Below are 21,609 nucleotides of genomic sequence, written 5' to 3' on the forward strand. Positions count from 1 at the left end.
TGTGCCCAGTGTAATAAGGATGTTACAGCTATTTTGTGGACTGAAAGCATTTTTCAAAAGCATGAACATCTCAGTGCCTTACTCTTATTTCTTACTCAGGTTCTTACTCAGAAAGTGGTGCATTACTTACTTATCCATTGGGTATTAGCTGTTATGGTTTTCCTTGTATTTTTTTGTTTGTTTAGGGGGCGGGGAGGGGTACATAACTTCTATTTCTGGCAGGTGAAATGCAAAATTGTGCCCAAATCAGGGTGGTAATTTTGATATAAAAAGGTTTCTGAAGCAACAAAACACTAAGTGTGTACGTTTGATGAATGACATTAAAGGACCAGTATCACCAGTGTGTGACAGGCAGGACTAAAATGACAAAAGTGAGCGTGGCCTCCATTTTTTGAAGATGATCTAGAGCCCATCTTGAGCATCAAGAGCCCTCAATCCACCAGAAAACATGCAGGCATTAAAGCACGTAAACTAAACTGCTGCAGTGTAATTGAGGAGCGATTTCAGGACTGGGTTTCACTTTGAAGGAAATTGGGACATATGTGGAGCTGTAGCACAGGAGCTGAAAATGCAGAGCAGCTCCAGCTGTTCTGAATAAACCCTGAATGGCCCTTGCTGAAATGATTATGCCTTAAAATACAATGAAATACATCTGATGAAGGAGAAAACGCAGGAATTGGTTACTTGCCCTCATCTTCTTTGTTTCCACATGCAGTTTTAAGCAAAGTCCAATTTCCTCAGGTACTATTAAACAATTAATTAACTTAATTATCTAGAGAGTATGGATGCCTATTTGGATAGCATGTTAATTGGAGCCAGTTCTTTTCTTTGATGCTGAAGGTAATCACAATCTCCTGAGTAAGGCATTAGACCACCAGAACAAGCCTTGCACAGCAAAAATGAACAAAAATATGCAAATACAACTTCAAATGAAAAGAAACTTGCAAATGCTGCTTTATTTAATTCTTACAATAGGGAGGCACTTTTACATTAAAAAAGAAGTGCAGAGGTTTCATTATTAACTACAAAACCTGGAAGTATTATTCCATGAAAACAAAGAGAAATAGTGTCTGTGTGACAAAGTGATTGGTTTTTCCTTTCATTTCTATACAATTTATTACATTTAAACAAACAAAACCTATAAAAATCTCTAGAAAACAACAGCAAAAAACCTTTTCTTCTGTTCCTGCAGGCCAGAAGCATTTAGAACATTGATGACACTTTGCTTTTGTGTTCCTCATCTCTTACTTTCTGTGCTTGTTGTATGAGGCAGGGTCTGACCCAGGGGCTTTCCAAGATTAATGGGTGCCACAGAGATATCATAAATAAAGCGATCATGTGTTTATGTGATGTCAAAAGTCTCAATTCAGCTCTGCCATGCATGTTTGTTTCAGTCAAGTTATTCTCCAACTAACACCTGCAGGCAGTGTGTGTGTGCTGGTGTGGTGGAAGAGCAGGGAAGGGTGACTGCAGGAAAGGATTTCCCCTGCATGGAGTCAGAATTCCAAGCCTGTTTTCCATGCCATCCCAGAAAAATGGCCTTGTATTAATGGCAATGAGCCCCTGGGTGTCAGCCTCTTGCTGGGCTGTACTGGGTGGAAGCTGGGAGCAAATCCTGCATTGCACTACCCAAGTGGGAAGTGAAGTCAGCAATAAGTTCAGCCAAAGCAATAATAACACTGAGAGAGGGCTCAGATCTGCACTGACCCTTGCATTTAACACTGGAAAAACCTCCCTGGTGCCACTCAGAATATCCCTGAAGAAAGGCAGTCCTCCAAATGAATATTGTCACAATCCATCCTTCTGGACATCCACTTCCACTTCAGTGTCTGAAGTGAGGACAGCAGAGCTGGGGTCAGCAATGCTGGCAGATAAATGTCCATGCTTGATGGATGAGAGGATATATTTATACCTCACAGCAATTCTCTTGCAATTTATTTGGTTTGGGGTTAACAAAACCACCAGGTGAGCTGCACAGGGAGGCTTCTGGTGCTGTGAAAATGAGCTTGGAAGTGGAAAGAACACTCAAAGGATGTTAAAGGAATATTGGAAATGCTCAAAATCAGCACACCTGAGGAAAGCAATACTTTTCTAATTACCTGTTGATTTATTAAAGTTGGCTGAGCAAAATATGGCTTTACATTCTGAGGTTACTGGCAAAATTCAGGCTTTCAGTGGCTGCAGGGCTCACAAATAAATCTGTTCTGGAGCTCTCTGAAGGCAAGGTTACCCTAAATAAAGGGAATATGATGGATCATCATACTGTGCTTATGTTGAACAGTGCTAGGTTTGATGGAAGAAGTATTTGCTGCAATTCCTTGGTTTTACTCAGCAAATTCCAGATTGATGTCCTGTGATGCAGAGTTCCTTCCTTGAAGCCATTTCCTCTGTTTTTCAAAATTGCCTAGGGTGTTTTTTAGCCCACTTTGAAAGTAAATGACCTGACCTGATCCAGAACTCTTTTCAAACTCTAAAGCTAGGTTCTAAAGATAGAAAAATTAAAGCTGGTCCAGTATTACCAAAACTGTTTTCAAAAACTGAGCTACTTAAAGAAACACTTCCATATTGAAGTTGCTTTACCACCATAGAAACAACCTGTAAACATATTCACAGAGAGTTTGGGCTATAGATTCCAGGATATTTTTTCCTTTACCAAAAGCACATATCACAAAACATGTAGGGATTTTTCTTTGCATGTTATGCTTGAAAAAGTTTAGTAAATCTGGTTTCATTTAGATTCTAATACATTATAATTATTTGCAACTTGTATCTTTGTGCTGATATATGAAATAGAAGATGTAAAATTCTTTCTAAACAGAAATTCCTAAACTTTCTGTCCAAGCTAAATATGTCAAAGGACATAGCATGAACACGAAAGATAAATCTAGCTTCAAGATTTCCCACTGATATATAAAAGAATGTTTTACAAAATTTTGATCTTGATTGTCTCTTTCCAGCTGAACAGAGAGGGGTTTTTCCCTCCATTCTATATTGAAAGGGAGAAAACCACACTGCTGCTTATTTCCCTGGCACATCTTGCATGAAATAATGCAAGCTCCATTACGGCATGAGACTAATTACACAAATTACATCTGAAAGAGAAAAAAGTTAAATTAAGATCTGAACAGTTACTGCATGATCAGTGGGCACGAGTGAGATCTGATGTCGTTGTGTTTGGAAATGGCTTCATCCAGGTCCAGCTGTCTGTTGTTGACCTTCACCTCCATGCAGCCGTTGTAGAAAGCAGTCACTGGTGTAGCACCCAGAGGAACATCTGCACAGAAACACATTCAGTTCATTAGGCCAAGGCATGCAAGCTCCTATGGATTTTTCAGGTCAGTCAAAACATGGGGAATACTCCACTCCCCATCCATTATCCAGTCATGGGAGAAAAGCAGCAGTTTGGCAGGAAACACTTGAGTTCTTCTCCCTTAAGATCAAGATCAAGTCAGCAAAGCTGAGAAAGGCCAGTAAAATGCTAAATATGCGTCCAGAAAATGGACTCCAGGAATGTTTTCCATAGTAGCTTTTCCTGTACATCAAGAGTTTGTTTCCTGGAGCCCACTGTTCCTGCCCTGAGCTACAAACAGCTGTTTCTGGGCTTAGAGGTCACACAAAGAACTGTCCTGCTTCTGCCAGGAAGCTACTCTAGATTCAAATCTACAGCTTCTCACTTGGGCACCCCTGGGAACTTCACACATTTTCCTGCTTCCTCACTGCTGCTTCCAAGTGAATTCTCTGTGAAAGACTCACTTTATCTGCTGCTGGTTTAGGTTTTGTTTGGCTTAGGGCAGCATCAGATCATGGATATGCTTGCAGGAAACAATATGTTAAGCACAAGTCTTAAGGTACAGCTGGCTTCTTACAAGGTAGACCTAAGGGATGCAAGTACCTTCAGCAATTAGAATGAGGATGATTAGGAGCTGATCTCAAAAGCACCCTCTGTTTTTTTCAGGTGTTAATTACCCTATCCCTCCTTAGGAGATCAATGTGGTTATCTTAGGAACAAGAAATGCTGTTTTCGCCTGATTTTTATTTTGCTGTTAGCTGAGGTATTGCAGAGTCCTGTAGAATTGTTCCCTTCTGCTTTTTTTCCCCCAGTGAGGAAAACACTGCTGTCACAGAACCATGGAAGTTTCATTTAACCTGCACTGGTTGTGCTGAAATAACAGGGGAATACTCCCACCACTGTTACTAGTTTGTGGAAAGGGGTATCAAAAACAGGGAATTATGGTCTTCATGAAATGCATGGGGTTTTTGAATGCAGAGGCTTGTTTTTTGGGGGGTTTTGTTTGCTTATTTTATTGTGTTAATTTGCATGTTTAAGATAGCTTTTAAAACTTAAAAACAGAGATGACAAGCAACTGAGATTAAGGAGCAGCAAGTAACGAATACTTGCTTCTTATCTCTTTGAGATGCCTGAATAATGCAAAGCTCTTCATTCTCAAGATGTTGATTTCTCTGCGGATGGCAGTACTAAAAAAGAATCATTTAAGCACCACAAAGATGAAGAGGCCCAAGAAATTATGGGAATCTTAGTTACTGTGGCTCTGTTAAACTGCTGACTCACCTCTACTAAGTAAATACTGACTCATTCCTTGTCAATTCAAAACACGCCAGTCAAATTTGTAGCATTTTCTTAGAAATTGTGGTTCGTTCACCGCAAAATAATAACAGGATACAGAAAAGCTCTACAAGTAGCAACACTGTAACCATGGCACCTTTCCTCTAGCAATTGTCAAGTTTTAATTCAGATTTTGACTATTTCTCACCTGGGGCAATGCTCTTTTGCCCTTTGATTCAGCCTGAAGTAAAATTAGTTATACAGAAATATGTGCACACTTCCTGGGCAAAATAATCCTTGTGATAAGGACATAATGTTGACATTATGTCTCAATAATGTTAACTTGAAGCTTGCTTTGGATGAAATATTTGCTGTTCCAACACATTCTCTGTCTCGTAAAGATTTCCAGTCATCTCTTGCTCAGAGTTCCTGACTTCCCCTTCTGCACTTCTGACACTTGGATTATTTACAAATGCCTGCTTTTCTTACATTTCTGATGCAGTTCCTCAGCTGTGCCAGACGGTGGCATTTCAGAAACACGCAATGCTCACCCAACCCAAAAATCAAGATACTTTCCAAATTGAAACCTCTAGAGAGCCATGTCTTAATGTCCAAATAATGCTACTGTTAAAAAGCTGGCTGCCTCCAAAGCTGAAATGGCTGGAGGAAACAAGAGGCACTTGAGGGGAAAAAACCCTTTTTTTTTTTTTTAATAATTGTAGGCTATTCCTAGCATGCGTAAGGCTGAATAAAATCAGGCTTGTAGAAATAATGAAATGAATGAAAAGGAAGATGTCTCACCTGGCAGGCCACCCAGGTAGGTGACAACATTTGCCATCATTGCTTGATGCAGAGTAGAGAGCTGCTCGGAGCTGCTTCTGTCAGTGTGTGAATCAACAGCCAGTTCAAGCTCCTGTTTGGTCACCAGTAGTCCAACCTGCACTCTTCTGGGGGTGCATAATTTCTTTGATTCCAGCTGTGCAACAATGATGCTCCCAATGGTCACAGTGATTTTCTAGATGGAAGAGTGGTAGATCACCAAAGATGTCACATGCAACTTGAATAAATCATTATACTTGGTTTTAGTGCACTTTGTACTTGCAAGTAGGAGAAAATATTAAATACTGATACCTTCAGCTGGAAAAGCTGATGTGTAACCATCACTTCTGATGATGAAAGCCATTCTTAAATTAATAAGTGAGAATGTTTTACAGGGAACAACTTTGGCTACAGTTCTGAGGTGAAATCCTGTTTCACCTACAGTTTTGAAGGTACCCAAGTGTTCACTACAGGTTTTTATTTGGAGGGAAAAAAACTGCATTAACCATGGTGTGCAGTTATGCTCTAGCTTGGGATGGCAGATGTAGAGGGATATTAATGGAAACTTAAGGACAACAAAATAATTTTATAATTTAGAATTAAGATAATGCTCTTACTGGATACACTGCTGTCATAGTTCCCTTTCTGCTCTGTGCATTTGGAAGGAAAAGTTAAGGAAAACATGGTGGGATGGATCTGAGCTCAGACTGCATAATGTAATCTCCCTGTCTTGAGTGATTAGTGCTTAGTCACTGCTGCAGCAATCATTAATAGACAGATATTTTCTGCACATTATTACACAATCTAATTTTCACAATACTGAGGCCACCAGCTGCACTGCAAGTGTGTGAGTAGCTTTTTTTTAGTTTGATTTTCCACCTGGCAGCTGCTAGGAGAATTGTAAGATCACCTGTGAGTCAGAGGAGTTAGAGTCCACTATGGACAAGGCAAGAGGCACTGTTTCATTAGAAACCAAGGCAAACATAACACCAGTGTCTGTGGATGGGCGAATACTCAGAGTCACATTTATTAGCCAATCTTCAGCACTGTCAAGATTATCTGTTTTAAAGAGAATAATTGAAATTAGTAAATCCACCTGCAGATAAAAAATTAATACGGGGTTAAAAATTAGTATTCAATCTCCTCCCTACTGTGGAAAAGTTAGTGCTAAATTTTTGAACTTCTAGAAAGAACTGTAATTCCAAAGAAACACAAGCAGATAAAACAAAAAAATAACCAACCCAACTAACTTTAATCCTGGATCTTTAATATTGGCCAACCTTTGCAAATAAATTTCTGACTGTAAAGCACTCCAGAAACTGAACAGATGACACTACTCTAATCAAAATCCTCATTCAAACAGATTCCTAACAGAAGTTAAGGGAATCACTGGTGAAAGCAGAAGCGTATAGCTTAGTTTGTGTGCCTTTTTTATTTTCTTCCTTTTAAAATTTCATCAGTTCCATCACTCAGTCCAACAAAAACCACAGGAATAGAAAAATACTTACTATAGTTTATCTGGAATGCTGCCATTCCAGTGCCAGGGTAGAAGGATCCTCTCCCCACTGATACTAAACAGTGTTTGCTTTGTTTTTCTTGAATAACTTCATTTACTCCTGAATGTCCCTGGTTCATCAAGTTCCAGGCCCGGATACAACCATCCAGACGAGGGTTAATCTACAGCAGAATGACAGCATTGGGGGTTTGAGCCCAAAGTTTGGTATAAAAAGTCAATAATGAGGCATTATTGTTCCATATCAGCTTATTTCTATGTAGGCAATACCAATCTTAACAATGCTATAGGTTACAGCAGTGATGCTGGGAGAAAACTGAGTGGCAGGCATTTGGTACCTCAGCCTTCAAAAAGTATTTATGGTTTAGCATTTCCCACTTTGCTGCCAGGGATCTGGACAACAACAGATTGCTTCTACTTTTAAAGCTTGTGTTGTGACCCAGACAAAAGGGCAGCAAATTTTCTGTAGCTGAAAGAAAATCATCACTAGCAATGTTCCTTGTTCAAAGCTTTATCTTTACACTAGAGTACCAAGAAATTTTTGGAATTGTTTTCTATTGGATGTTATTGTACTGTTCCATGATTTTTTTTCTCTGCTTTGCTTTTGAGCAAAATTGATTTTTTTACGTTAATTTTTTTTTAAAAAATCTAAACTCTCTGTTGAGATTGCCAATTAGTTTGAAGGCTCCAGGACTGTAAAGAAGACAGTTGCAACAATTTGACTGTAGCCATTCTGGAGGCTGGGAGACTGAAAGAATCATGGGCCTTGTCCAGCCTGGGCTGCTGTAAAACCTTGTAAAAACGAAAGCTCACTGTGCTGCCTGCACACTGAATGCTGCACTCATTCAGAGCTTAGCAAAAGCCAGGAGCAGGACATGAATCACCCTGAAATGCACTCTCAGCAGCAGCAGTGCTGTGATTTAGGCAATCTTAAAGCCATATTAGCAAACAGGCCACAGAATCCTCAAAGATTAGACTAGAAGTGCTGTGTTTTTACAAGTGAAGCCTTACTGAAGGCAGACTGAAAAGCTTCACACATGTTTATTTTCAAAACAGTGGTTTAATAACCACATTTTCATTTTCTAATTGGGTTCCATGCCAGGCTTGCTTCTTCTGTGACTTCCAGAAGTACACAATTGAACAGAGCATGATCAATCAAAGTCAGTCTTATTATTTAATTACCTGTTTAACAAGAGCACCGCCCACCCTGCGAGGCAATCCTGCAATGTACACCTTGGTTTCCAAGAAACCCTGGGATTGTTTAAACAGAGTTCCTGGGCTGTTAATACTCATCACAGCCTCTTTAGCTATTTTTACACTGATGCTGTGTTCTAATTCTTCAACTGATACCTGGAATAAAATGCAAAAAATTACTTATACACACATACAAAAATGTAGAATATATTAATTTTTGAATTTTTAATAAAATAATTATGTAAGCCCTGTGAAGCATGACTAATGTTTCTTAAAACCTTGTAAAATAGTGCAGTCACTATTTAAATTGTATTTAAACTTGATGCAGGACAGCTGCCTATATCTAGGGACATTCACAGGAGGGTAACAAACAAAATCTAACTGACATTAAAAATTTGGTGTGCTCTATAGATTGTGTGAGAAAGGCTTTTTGTCACAGCTGTAAAGGCTTGAAAAGCAAGATGAATTTTTGGTCTAGATGATGTAAAACTTGCTCTAAACACAGAGTATCCAATAACTGTGCACTTGACCATGCAATCACAGTTTTGAATATCCTGCCACTTTCCTTTTGATGTTTAAAATTAATAATTGCTATGTTCATAGCTAGAGGTAATTATCTTCTCTTTGATTGTTAAAAGGTAGCGGAATTTGCTGATGCAAGGCATGCCTGTGCATTTCTTGGCTGGTTTTTAAACCTGGGGTTTGAGTGCATCATTTTAAGCCTTTTAGTGGTTTAGTTTAGCTCAGTTTCTCCCTCCTTTATTTATCAGCATCCTCCCACAGTGAGTAAAAGGAAGTGAGTGGGAGAAGAAAATCCAACTTACTATATGCCACAGTCCATCATTAATGGCCTTGCCTCCACTGGTGACTTTTGTTCCAAACTCATTCTTGAATTGAATCTCAATCTTCCCATCCCTAAGAGCAAGCAAGATCCAGGCTGAGCTGTCCAGGGATTCTGCATACAGGATCACCCCCTCTGCGTCGTACGTCCGGAAATCAAACTCTGCTGTAAATCTGAGTTGTGAAGAAGGAATCTTAATAAGAACACAGGAAAGGTGAAATATTGTACAGCCTAGGATAACTCATTAGTAGGGTTAGAGAAAGGTTCAGAGATAATAACTTTTGGTGTTTCTATATCTGAGCAGTTGTGATTTTTTGCACAGTTAGTCAAAAGCAGGATGGAACATAAGCCTTGTTCACTCAAATCCAGTGGGAAGTTTCCAGGTTAACACCTTGACCTGGGATTTGAAACAACCTTGGTGCAGCTCCCAAATTCACTCTGACCTTCACTTGTGAAGGATATCCCAGTCCCCTGAGCAAGAAGAGAGATGTAATATCCCTATTGCATTTTTTATGGATGTGATGCAGACAAAATAGAAGATTTATGATGTGCTTCAGTACAGCTGGGTTGCCAAGTGCTGTCCTGAAAGAATTATGACCTAGGAATTTGCTCATGCTCTCATTTGAGGATTTGTTGGCTGGATCTAGGTTGAGTGTTTGTATGTAGCAAAGTTAGGATTTACTGTGCAGTAGAGGAGAGTAGAAGTAGAGTAAAAGCAGTTTTTGGGATTAGACGAAACAGACTAAGGATGAAAGGAGAAATCAAAGCATTTGGAAGGTGGGGTTTGCCAAGGCAGCTCTAACTCAGAACCGGGTCGCTGTCCCTCGCAGTGCTGCTCTGTGTCCCCTAGATGGGGCTGTCCCTCGCCAGACGCACCCACACCCGCTCTGTATTTACTTCAAACATTTATCATCTCTGAAAGCTCTTCCAGGACAGCACCAGTGCCCGGTCAACTTGGAACAGCGGCAGAGGGCAGAGTGCTCAGTATTTACGTCCATCTGTGGGGTTCTGAGGCTCTGGGGATCACCAGCTCCACAGCTGCTGCTGCTGTTACCCTCCAGTTGTTGGGTCACTAAGTCAGGGACGCTGCAATTTCTGCTGCTGCAGCAAAGAGGTCCGAGAGCAATGAAGGGGTCAGTGCCAAGGGCAATCGCTCTGACAGCTGTAAAGAAAATCATCCAGCTGCTGCCAGACAAGGCACTGTGCTCTGTGAGTGTCCTTGGGACACTCTGTGTGTGAGAGGAAGCCCAGGGAGGGGCAGGGGGCAGTGGCCTGACTTTGTGGCCATTCCCATATAAAACTGGGAGCCATACTGTAACTATTTTCATCTAAGTGCTGAATTTTATGTTTATAATTCTAAATGCTTTCTTGTTTATTCATCATGTAAAGGTATCTTATCCAAGGGGGAGATGGTGATATAATTTAAGCATTCTTCCTAAACCCTCAGAAAATTAATGGAAACAAATATCATTCCAATGCATACTTTTATCAATAGCAAATGCTTACCTTGTGACATTTGGCAGTTTGAACTTTAAGTAGAGAACAGGAATTCCTATAAATTGCTCTGCCAGGTAAAGCAGTTGATAATTCTTTTCAAGATTCAGTGGGATACACTCAGTAACAGACTGAAAATGGTAAAGAAAAAAAAAGCTGTAATGCATTGTGATAGCTTATGAAGCAACTCCTGTTGTTGCCTGCTAGCCTTTTTTATTTTTAAAGTAATGGCTTACCTCTGGGTTTTTTGGTTTTTTAAAACTTGAATATCTATGTACAAATGAAATAATGTGCTTTTGCTTTTGCTTCAAACATCCCTTATTTAAACTGCTGGAGGGTAATCCAGGTTGACACACAGTTCTGGTGGATTGAAACTAGTATTTAAATACTTCATTTTTGAATGAAGAATTCCAATCTTCCATCAGGCACTTTTCTTTCACCAAGGATATATGACACCCACCTTGTAGGGAACTACCAAGCTCTGTTATTAAAGTTCTGCAGAACCTAAACCTGCTCAGGTGTCAGAAGGGAACAGACAAGAGCTGTACCTGACTTTGTTAAAGAGAAATTACAGAATCACAGTGCTTATGGACAAGTAGAAGCCTCAAAGCCTCTTTGATCAAATTTGAATCCCTCAAAACACTCCATGACTGTCTTCTACTCTGACTTTGCTACGCCTGATGCAGCAGTTCCATTAAATGTACAGGTGCTCTCCTTGAATTTTATGGCTACTTCATTTTATGGCTGCTGGCATCACTAGTCTTTAGATTCAATGTATTTTCATCTGACTGAACTTTTTTTCCCCAATTAAAAGGCATGAAACTAACTTTCAGATAGAGAATTAATCACTGCTGAACAACAGTACTGAAAATAAGAGCCTCATTACATGTCAACATTTCAAGGACGAGCAGAATAAAATCAAATGACTGCCAAGCGCTGTTCATTAAATTTCAGAAAGTACAAACAAGACCTAATACACAGATCCTGTAACTTGTGTCAGATCTTGTTCCTGCAGTTTAAGCCAAATTTTGTTATACTCTGTTGGAAGTGTTTTATTGTTGTTAGAAGTGTTTTATTGTTGGCAGTTATCTGAGCTCACTTCATATGACATCTCAGACTGCCTGAACTTTTCAAAGTATACAGAGAACCACTCACAAAAAAAATCCTTGGACTTCAATCCTTGAATTCAGTTATCTGGAGTTTCAAACTTTCTGCTCCTAAGAAGTGTAAATTTTCAAACTGATCAAGAGCAGCCCATTTTGGCTGCAAGATGTTCTCCAACTGGCAAGTATTACTGAGTGCTTTTCCTTAAGCTATGGCAGATGAGAACTGTGGAAAACAATCCAGGGTTTTTTTCAATCCAAACAGAATAATTCTGAAACAGTGAGTGAAAACTTTTGCACAGCCTAAGGAAAACTTGGGAACATATGGACAAAAGGAACATTCTGTCTCTGAGTGGGCTGAGCAGGAATTATTTGTTTGATAGGAGAAAGCTGAGGCTTATTTTGGAAGCAGCAGGGAATAAAGATGCCTGGCTAAAGCAAGCTGCTTTTGACAGGACTCCTGTAAATGAGCATGCATGAACTGAATGGCATCCAAATCCCTGCTGCTCCATGAGCCAAACCATAGATCAGAATCCCCAGCATTTTCTCAGGAATTTTTAATCAGTTCTCAAATAGCTTCCTATCTTCCTTAATCTAAGTTATCCTCTCATCAAGAAATACCAAACTTTGTGATTTTCCACGTGGAATTTTACATAGCACACTTTTACCTCACAATTCTTCATGTCCTTAGAGAGCTTGAACCCTTTCTTGCCATCACAATAGCAGCTGTAACTTCCTGGTGAGTTCACACAGAGCTGAGCACAAATATTTTCAGCACATTCATCAATATCTAGGGAAAATCAAAGCAGACAGAAGATTTTTTTCATGGAACAGACTGAAAACTAACACAAATTAAAGGACTAACAGACAAGAGAGGTTCTCTGGAAAAATATGAATCCAAAAGGTGATTTAGTAATCTGACAGAGGCCTGGATGGCAGAGTTGGAGACAATTTGGTCTGATTTCTGAGGCACAAGGTGGCTGAATAGTGAGAGATATCATAAATTGCTACCACAGATGGCACAAATCCCATTCTGGGTCAGATCTTCTGCTTTCCTTGTAAGACATGCTAAGAGCTCAGATTATTAAAAGTATGTAGGGCAAATATGTGAAGAAAGTATGTGCTTTATTAATATAAACCCCAAATAATCTCAGGGCAAAATACCTTTTAAAATAATATAGAATAGTCTCATAATGCCTCAGGTTCAGATAGTATCTATTTGTGGAGAAGAATAGTCTGATTTGAGCTGATTTAAGCTAAATCGATAAAAGAATTTCATTTTTTATTTAGTAGGTTGTGTAAAATAAGTAATTTAGAAATGAAAGGCTGTTTAAACAGCCAGTGTAAATTTTACATTTCTAATATAGAAACAAAATCTCTCCCTGACAAGAGACTCCAATGAGGGTGAATTTGGCTTCAGATTAAAGCAACTGCAACATTTATTCTGAAACCAATATTTCTTCCAGTGGGAAGAACAAATTTTGTACCAATGCACGCATTTAAATATGGAGGTTTTTAGGACTAAAATACTTTTTTTTTTTGCTGTTGCTTGGAGGAAGAGAGGTAATGAAAAATGTAACAAACCCTGTTCTGTTCTTCAGTCTAATAGTATCTGTCATCATAGAGATAGCTGTGCACAAATGTATGTAAATTCGATTTTCCTAATAAGCATAATTGAGTTTAGCCACCTACAAGCAATATGACAATGAAAAGCTCATGTCATTTAGTATTTCTGTGAGGCTACATTCCTGTCAGGCTGCACAATCCTGTCCTTAGACAGGATTTGGTGACTCATTTAATGTGGTTACAACAAGGTCTAAAAGCTTAGCAGCATAATCCTCCTGCTAGGGAGGTAAGACTTTCCCCGTTGGAATGTCATCATCTTGGCAACCTCCTGAATCCATGTCCCAGTAGAAACACAACACTTAGATGGGCTGCATCAAATTGGATTTATCTGAAGGAAACCCTGAGAGGAGGAAAAATTAATTGCTGTGAAGTTTTTCTCACTTTGGTGCATGCAGGAACAGGAAATTGTCAGTAGTGTTTCAATCCCATGGTAACTGGACAAAGAGCTGACACCTGGATATGTAAACACTGCCACTGTGCAGAGCTTTGGCACAAAAGACCTGCAGGAAAAGCCATGGAGCTAAAGATTCATGGCCACCAGAAAGCTGCTTTTGTGTCCTTCTGAGCAGTAATGCAAGGCAGCTTTTAAAACAGAAATCACTGATAGATTTTTCCTTAAACTGACAGTGTAAAAGATTCATCTTCATTGTAAAACTCTAAGAGATTTCCTATCTGTTTGCAACTGAAATTTAATTTCTGATGTGCAGTAAACAGAAACTTTAACAAGTACAGAGAAATTAGGCATATTCTAAGATAAATATGCAAACACTTCTAACAGTGTAGAAGTTCTGGTCTTTGTATGAGTGGCTTCTTGCTACTTCACTGCAAGCTATCAATACTTTTCAACTTTGCTATAATTGTTACAGAACTTTGGAAATTTTTTTTCAAGATTGTCATTTCAGGAAAGATTCTTTTGGAGCAGCTCCTTTTTTTCACAGTTTTTTCTCTGAGTATTTAGGAATAGTTTTATTTGACATCTGAGATCTTTATAAAAAAAACATTTAAAAAAAACTTTAGAGAACTGCCATGCTGTCATGTAATGCAACCTGACAACAATTAATTTAATAAAGAATATGAAGATTCAGAAATGCACTGCTAGATGAGGAGCTGAGTTTGGTATAGAAGTGGATTAAAAAAGGAAGAGGGAAGAGGGAAGATGAAAGATATGAAAAAGGGGGAGCTGGAGCAAAGACCCACCTTCACAGGTCTTGGAAGTTGAATTATATGTGTAGCCTTCTGGACATTCACACTCATATTTCCCCTGGGTGTTTTTACAGGTGGCTGTCCCACAGATGTTTGGATGTAGCACACATTCATTTATATCTAGAAACACAAACAAGTTATTAAAAAACAGCTCCCACTCTTGTACACCATTTTTCTTCCCAACCTTATCCAACACTGTGCGAACTGAGTGAGGTTGGCAAAATTTCTTGGTAGCTCTACCATGCTGCCACAGCAGACTAGAGCTACAGCCAGAAAGATTTCCAGAGGGCTGTAAAAGACATTTCTGCATGCCTCCAGTGAAAAATTCTCTGCTTGCCTTTCTCTCCCATCCCTTCATGTGGGTAACAGGGAAAGGGATGCATGTCTAGGGAGGCAGAGAGAGAAACAGGCTACAAATTTCCCAAAACGTAAACCAGACTGCATAGGAAAATTCCATCTTAGAAAAAGACACCCAGAAAGACAAGAGATAATGCAATCAGAGGTTCTTCCATGCTACAATCAGTTCATGTCAGTTTTCTTTTAACTGGCTGTTCTGAGAGGTGTTCAAGTCCCTCACTGTCTCTCTCTATCCCTCAAACCATTTTAGTGTCTATCTTCTGTCTTGTTTTCAATTTGTCAATGTCATTTTCCCAATGCAGATGTGACAGTGGGATTCAGGGTATAGTATCAATCTCACTAAGTGTCTTTGAGACAGAAAAATATCAGATCCCTGGCAGCACTTCACTCCCACTCGTGGATGCAGGGATCATTCTGGTTTTCTCTGTGGTTTTGTAGCAGCTGTGGAAATGGTGCTGCACAGGGGATTCTGCCACTGGCTTGCTTGGAGTCCTGGAAATGTAGTAAGTCAAAGCTGCCCTGAATTCAGACTACTCTTCCACAGTTAATAAGTGTATTCCAAATTCCTGGTTGTTTAACTCTGTAGTTGCATGTAATAAAATATTTGAATGCAGTTTATCAAATGATTAAACTAACACTGAAGGCACTAAGGTATATTAGTCTATTTTTATCTTCGATAACTTTTTAACCAGATTTTCCAAGAATTACAGAAGTTCTAACCAATTTATCTGCTTGCCCTTTTTCATAAACCCACAGACTTCTGTCATTCTGGCATGTCTTTGGACAAAAGAAAAATCTGACATCATCCAAAACTGTTGTTCCATTAAAATGGAACGCAGTAGTAATTTTTTGTAAAAATGCAGTAAGAACTGCTAATTATGTCAATACACAGTATTTATTTGGAATGGAATGAAGCATGTAGATCATGGCCAACAGTAGACACAAGCATGCACAGAAAAAATTATGCTGGGTGAATCAAAGAAAAATCTTTCTCTCCTTTAAGAGTTTTTTTTTATTCATTAATAGTTTCTTCCCCAATGAACTTCAAACTGCAGAAAGAACAGCATGGCTAACTAGCAATGATTTAGCCTAAATCGTATTTACCAGAGAGAATTTCCACAGTAACAATATCAGCTATTTGTATCACTTGAGATTTCTGTTTCAGGGCGCTTAAAGGATATGTGAAACTGGTGTGAGACAAAATGAGCTTTAAGGAGCTCCAGTAATGAAGCAGAATCTCATCTATAGCCATTCCCTCTTTCTTTCCTCGCTTCTTGATCTGGTTCATTATTTGGCTGCCCAAATGCCTGCAGTGTGTAATGAATGAGCAGCCAAACCAAACCAGGGCTGGATTTTTCAGAGGCAAGGCATTTATGGAACTATTGGATCAAACTCTTCCCTCTCTCTTGTCAGCAGGCACTGTGGTGGCATGGAAAGATGCTCTCCTGAAGTCTCCCTACCTCCACAATCCCTTTTGTTGGAATGCATGAAGTAGCCATCTTCACACAGGCAACGGAAGCTCCCGGGGAAATTGGAACAGCGCTGGCTGCAGCCTCCGTTGAAGTCTTCACATTCATTTATGTCTATAAAGAAAAGGGAATCAAACTCTCTGCTGACAGGAGGGCATCAACTGACCAGCTGCAAATATTAAATTGTGCTTCTGAGAACCAACACGCCATGAAACTGAAGACTGTACCTTCCTCACAGTTCTCTCCTCTCCATCCTGCTTTACAGACACAGGTATACTTGGCTTGTCCATCGATGCAATCCTTATATCCATCTTTATGGCATGGCAGGGGGCTGCACTGGTTTGAAATTTCTGTGGGATGGAAAACATGAGAGATCCGTGTTATTTGGGGTTATTTCTCCTCAACAATCACTTTAGTCTTTCTTCTTTCTTCTCTTCCTACAGGTCTTGAAATAGGAAAGGTCTTGATGTATATAACATGAAGCATCCCCACAACAATCTTGCAACTCATTCTGTCAGCAAAAATTTTTAAGTGAGTGAGAACATACAAAGCCACCAGTACTTCTTCTTTTTCAGGCAGAAAATAACTAGAAGACAAATTACTTGTAAAGCTAATCCCTGCAAGATGTGACCAGACTTGATATTATTATATTTAAAATACGTATTTCAGTTTTTAAAGAACAGTGCTCTGCCCCCATCATACTACCACAAATTTTACTAGAAAGATCAAAGTTTCAAGAATTCAAGATTAGAGAGTTGAATTTCTCTGTTCAAGAGTGGTCAGACGGAGAAACTGGTAATTTACTGCACTATTACAAACTGATCTGGAAAACATGTTCAGCCATGACCATGTGCAGTGTAATTATTAAGGATTTTTTTTGCCTTCCATTGCTTTCAATGATAAAAACAGTGTCAGATGGTTAGGGATAAGTATTCTTATTCAACTGAAAGTTGCTTTGATATAACCAGGCTGTAGGAGGTTTAGAGAGATGTTTAAACTGTGACAGTAGGAAATGTGGTAAAAATGGCTTGCTGTAAATTTACTAGAAAGAACACAATTCATGCTGGGCTTGTGAATGCATAGGCATAAAAATCAAACAATTGAGAAACATGCCAAGTTTCATGCTTTGTGACCTTTAGTTTGGAATCAATGACTGTTTTCCAGATAATATCTGGATGATTTTTTGGTTTTGTTTTGTTTTTTAAATTTTGAAATTTTCAGCTGGTAATGTAACTACAGGCCAAAGAGTAAAGGTAGAAATGACAATTAACAAGAGACTCTCTTAGTCTACCTGACAGAACATGACTTGCTAGAGGCAAAGGGTTTGGCATAACAGTTAAAGATGTGGTAGAGTACAGAGGACACACTGGGGAATATTGCTGGGTTGGTGTAAGACAATTCTGTTTGCAGAAGAACTCTGCCTTCCATGTTGCAGTCAATTGTGTTCCTTTATCTTTATAAAGTTAAAAGCAGTCACTTAAACTGCTTTCTCTGGAAATGCCCTGTCTCACCTCACGTTTTTTGGTCAATTTCTGGTTTTGATTATTGAGTTTGCCTGAGTTAAACCGTTTTGTGTCTCTGTGAACTGCTTTTTAGCCACTGAGCATTCCAACATCAGCACTTACCCTTGACACAAGCCCTCAGGTCAGCCGGAGAGTCTGGAGTGACTGCAGCCACCCTGAACACCCCTGCTCGATGGGAGGCAAGGCAGCCTGCAAATGCAAAGCCACACAGTCAGCTCAGGGTCCAAACAACTCATTTGCACTGAAATTACACCACTTGCTGCATGGCATCTTCAAAGAGCCTGAACTGCAAAACTGGTCTGGGCATGTTAAGGACAGCTGATGACAGCCCAACCTTCAGTGCCTCTGTGAGGATCTCAGCACACAGGACATTGTCTGCACTATAATCAGCATGGAAATCATCCCAGTGCTAGGGGCAGAAAAACTAAACCAGTATTACCCAAATGAGAGCATCACTGACTCATACACTACGGTTGTTTAGGGGTATTTTTTGTACTTACTTAAATATTTGGGATAAAAATATTCCTGCAGAAAGAAAAGAAAAAGAAAGGCTAAGAAAAATTTCAGGTAGATAAAATGACAGCAAAATACATCACTGAATATATTCTGAAGTATACTGGTATTATAACTGCAGAAGAAGAAAAAGTTACTTTGAGTCACAGAATATAGGCCTGGTTTTCTATATGACTGTAGTTTGGGCTAAAGCAGAAGATTATTTAATACACACAAAACTCAGTGGAGAGATTAAAATTCTGCACTGAGTTGGACACTTGCAAAATGAAAGCAATGCAAATGAATTGGGCGTCAAAACTACTTTGAAAATTGTCTCTTTAAATGGGAGGATCTTGCCCAATGTTGTTATTGGGAACTGTGAATTCCATGTGCTTTTGTCTTTCCCACTGCAAAGAACTGCTATCTGTGTCATAGATACTTATGAAATACTTACAGTTTCAGGATTATTTTCAAAGATTTCCCTGGCTTCTTCCCTATTGCATAATTCTTCAATGCATTCTCTTTCTAGATTTCCCTTCTTACTTTCTTCCATGAAAGAGTTTGCTCGGCGTTTCCTCAGCAGGAACTGAGATGCATACTGCTGGGGTAAAACTTGGGAGAAACAAAGCAACTCTGTTATTATTTATCTCTTTTTGCAACAGCTGAAAAATGCTGTGCACACTGAGGAAATATGAGAATTTAACACAAAATTCTGAATTAAATGCTTAGTCAGGAGTTGATGTTTGCTATTGTTTTTAAAAATGCGAGCAAGACATTCTAGGATTCTGTATGTGGGGGAGCTGCTTCTGATAAAAAAAATCCTTAACTTGTGCTATTTATCTCGAATAGCATCCATGTCTGAAGCATGATTTAAATGTCATACTCAGGACAAGATTTATTTTTCTAGATTATGGTTTTTTCAAAGTGAGATATGTAAGCAACAAGTAGATTACAAAAGCTGATTATATTACCAGTTTCAATGATCTGCAAGTAAATATTCTGACCCTATTAAATTTGTGTGAGAACAAAATTATGTCTTAGAAAGTTAGACTACCTGTTATATGTAATTAATATAAATGTCATATTATTTTTCAGAACAGTGAAGACCAAGACAAAGGTGAGAATGCTATCCTAGGAATATCAAGGCAGACCATCTAAAGTGCTGCAATGTTGGGCAATCACCTGAAGAAACCTTTGTGTTACAGCCTCCTGAGTGAATCTGACATGGGCTGAGCTTGTAACTACAAACTAATCTATTTGCTTTCATTCTGGTAAAACTAATCATCCTGGTAAGGCAGTAAATAAGATTTCCTGAGAATAAGGTGGATGCACAGCTCACGTCCAAGGTTTTATAGCACACCTCTACCTCAGAGAGAAACAAGCAAGTTGCTTAGAAATGAAAGAAGTTCAATTAATTAGACTAAATGCTTTATTTCTCACTAATAAGATAGTTGCAGAAAGACCATCTGTCCTGAGGCAAAAGGAGTGACAACAGAAATAGGAGATTGTGTATTATAGCTGCTGGGTTTATTTCCATGGGAGATCTCTACCCCCCACAAAGATGTTGACCTTTAGCTACATCATTGTCATTTTCACACAGTTTTACAGTAAATAAAAGACAAGAAATTTTCAGTTGTGTACAAACAGATGTAACACTTTCTGCTTCATGTTTTCAGTACAGTGGAGCAATGGGAACAAGTATTTTTCCCTACATCAGAGCAGTTCATCCTTCTCCCAAACTGATTTCCTGTAACTTCTGACTTTAAATAAAACACGTAACTCAGAGCAAATTCCATGTTTTTTCAGTGCAAATATTTCGATCCCCATGCACAGAATTAGCAGTGTATTTATCCATGTGTGTTTTAATTACAAAGATTATGATAGGACCTTTATTAAAAACAAAAAATCCTGACTGCTGCCAGTCTGATTACAGGAAACTCCAGCCCCTTTCTGATCTGCCAAACCAACTTAACCCTTAATGCACTCGGGCTGCTTCATGCGGTGATCACTGAAACCTTGTGCAACTCCAGCGCCTAACAATTTCCAGAGGTGGTGCACAGCCACTGTCTAGTGAATGCTTATCAAGCATCTAAAAGTGATGCTGCTGAAAAAGAAAAAATAAATTGTGGGAGAGGATGACATTCAGTGCTTTCTTACAGCTGTTCTGTCACGCAGATGCCACCATAAACCTGCTTAAAGTGGGCCACTTAAACATAACTTAGAGCTGCCTACCTAAAACCTCAGCCAAGGAAAGCACTTGAATAAAACTAAATAAAAATCTTGTTTGCACAGCTCTGTAACTCCAGTGACAAGACCATCCTGAAAAGCTCCTCAGTGACATTGTGCAGGCAACAAAATAAAACTGGCCACTAATATTTACCTGCACCTTGTGTTCCTCACCTGAGGTTTGACCAAACCCACCTGCACTGAGGCTTGCAGAGGCAACTTTATGATTATTGAACAGTACCAGCTGCATTTCAAAGCTGTTTTCTCTTCTTCCCCCTCTTCTCCCCTGCCATTCCAGGAATCCCTGGCACTGTTCAGAGCCAGGCATAGGAAACTGGAAATATTATGGACCACAGAAATTTTGGATGAGCAGGACAGCTCATTTCCTGCTCTTAAAGAAAATGACAAGGTATGCAGTGGAGAAGATAAATGGAAGCAAAAACGTGATAAAAACAGAAGATCATTATGAAATATTTATTAGAAGGTTTATTTTAGGACCTGTTAAAAACATTACAAAATGAACTTTCATCTTTTGATACTGCTGCCTTCCCAAGCCAGACACCCCAGCACCTTGCAGAATAGTAAACATTCGGTTTCTGTTCTGCCAGTTTAATCATTAGTAAAACAGGCCAGAAACAGGCTTACTTTGAGCTGCAATTCTCCTGCTTTCAGCCACACTGCCTTCTTCCACTATTAAACTCAAAGACTTTTGGGTCAAAGACGGAATAATTTTTTTTTTCTTCTTTTTTATCTGTATGTGATAGCACGTAGCTCTTAGAGGTCTGAATTTAGAAGCAGGGTGAGTGCGGCTTGCCGGACCGCACACCAAAGCCACTTTTCCGAGCACACCGCGATCTCCCGAGGGCTGTCCTTGCAAGGGAGCCGAGCTCCCTGTGCCGACACCTTCCCGTGGGCGGCCGAGCCGCGATCAGCCCGGAGCCCCGGCTCGGCCGGCCCGCAGGACCCGCTGCGGGGAGCGCCTCACGCCACACACGGCCCGAGCCCCGGGAGAACCGAGGGGCTGCAGGCACCGAGCGCCCCTCGCCCCGCACCCGGCCCCGCGTCCCCCGCCCCGCCTCACTCACAGGTCGCCGCCTGGGCCAGGGCGATGGCGAGCGCCAGCAGCGGGAGGCAGCGCGGCCCCATCGCTCCGGGGGCGGCCGGCACTGCGCGGCTGCGGCTCTG

At 39.8% G+C, this 21,609-nt stretch overlaps 1 protein-coding gene across 1 annotated transcript; it reads right to left on the bottom strand.

Annotated features, from left to right (window-relative positions):
• Positions 1-924: 924 nt before the first annotated feature.
• PROS1 (protein S) lies at positions 925-21,603 on the bottom strand. The gene is made up of 15 exons (XM_058018491.1): positions 21,510-21,603; positions 18,653-18,810; positions 18,207-18,231; positions 17,809-17,895; positions 16,411-16,533; positions 16,175-16,297; positions 14,352-14,477; positions 12,197-12,318; positions 10,438-10,556; positions 8,915-9,104; positions 8,079-8,246; positions 6,892-7,060; positions 6,294-6,442; positions 5,366-5,579; positions 925-3,274 (listed from the first exon to the last, which is right to left on the bottom strand). Exons 1-15 carry the CDS (start codon positions 21,568-21,570, stop codon positions 3,129-3,131), a joined length of 1,980 nt encoding a protein of 659 aa, XP_057874474.1. The 5' UTR covers positions 21,571-21,603; the 3' UTR covers positions 925-3,128.
• Between the last annotated feature and the right edge of the window lie 6 nt (positions 21,604-21,609).

This window comes from Melospiza georgiana, chromosome 2 (genome assembly GCF_028018845.1).
Source record: "Melospiza georgiana isolate bMelGeo1 chromosome 2, bMelGeo1.pri, whole genome shotgun sequence".
In the NCBI taxonomy this organism is placed as follows: domain Eukaryota; kingdom Metazoa; phylum Chordata; class Aves; order Passeriformes; family Passerellidae; genus Melospiza; species Melospiza georgiana.

What these genes read in the sequence shown, in the direction of transcription:
- PROS1 (XM_058018491.1), bottom strand. Translation starts at nt 21,570, where the DNA reads ATGGGGCCGCGCTGCCTCCCGCTGCTGGCGCTCGCCATCGCCCTGGCC. An exon ending in AGGAGAGAACTGTGAGGAAG is followed by an intron (nt 16,298 to 16,410) that starts GTACAGTCTTCA and finishes TTTTCTTTATAG; the next exon opens with ACATAAATGAATGTGAAGAC. An exon ending in CTAACTCCTCTGACTCACAG is followed by an intron (nt 5,580 to 6,293) that starts GTGATCTTACAA and finishes TCTTCCATCTAG; the next exon opens with AAAATCACTGTGACCATTGG.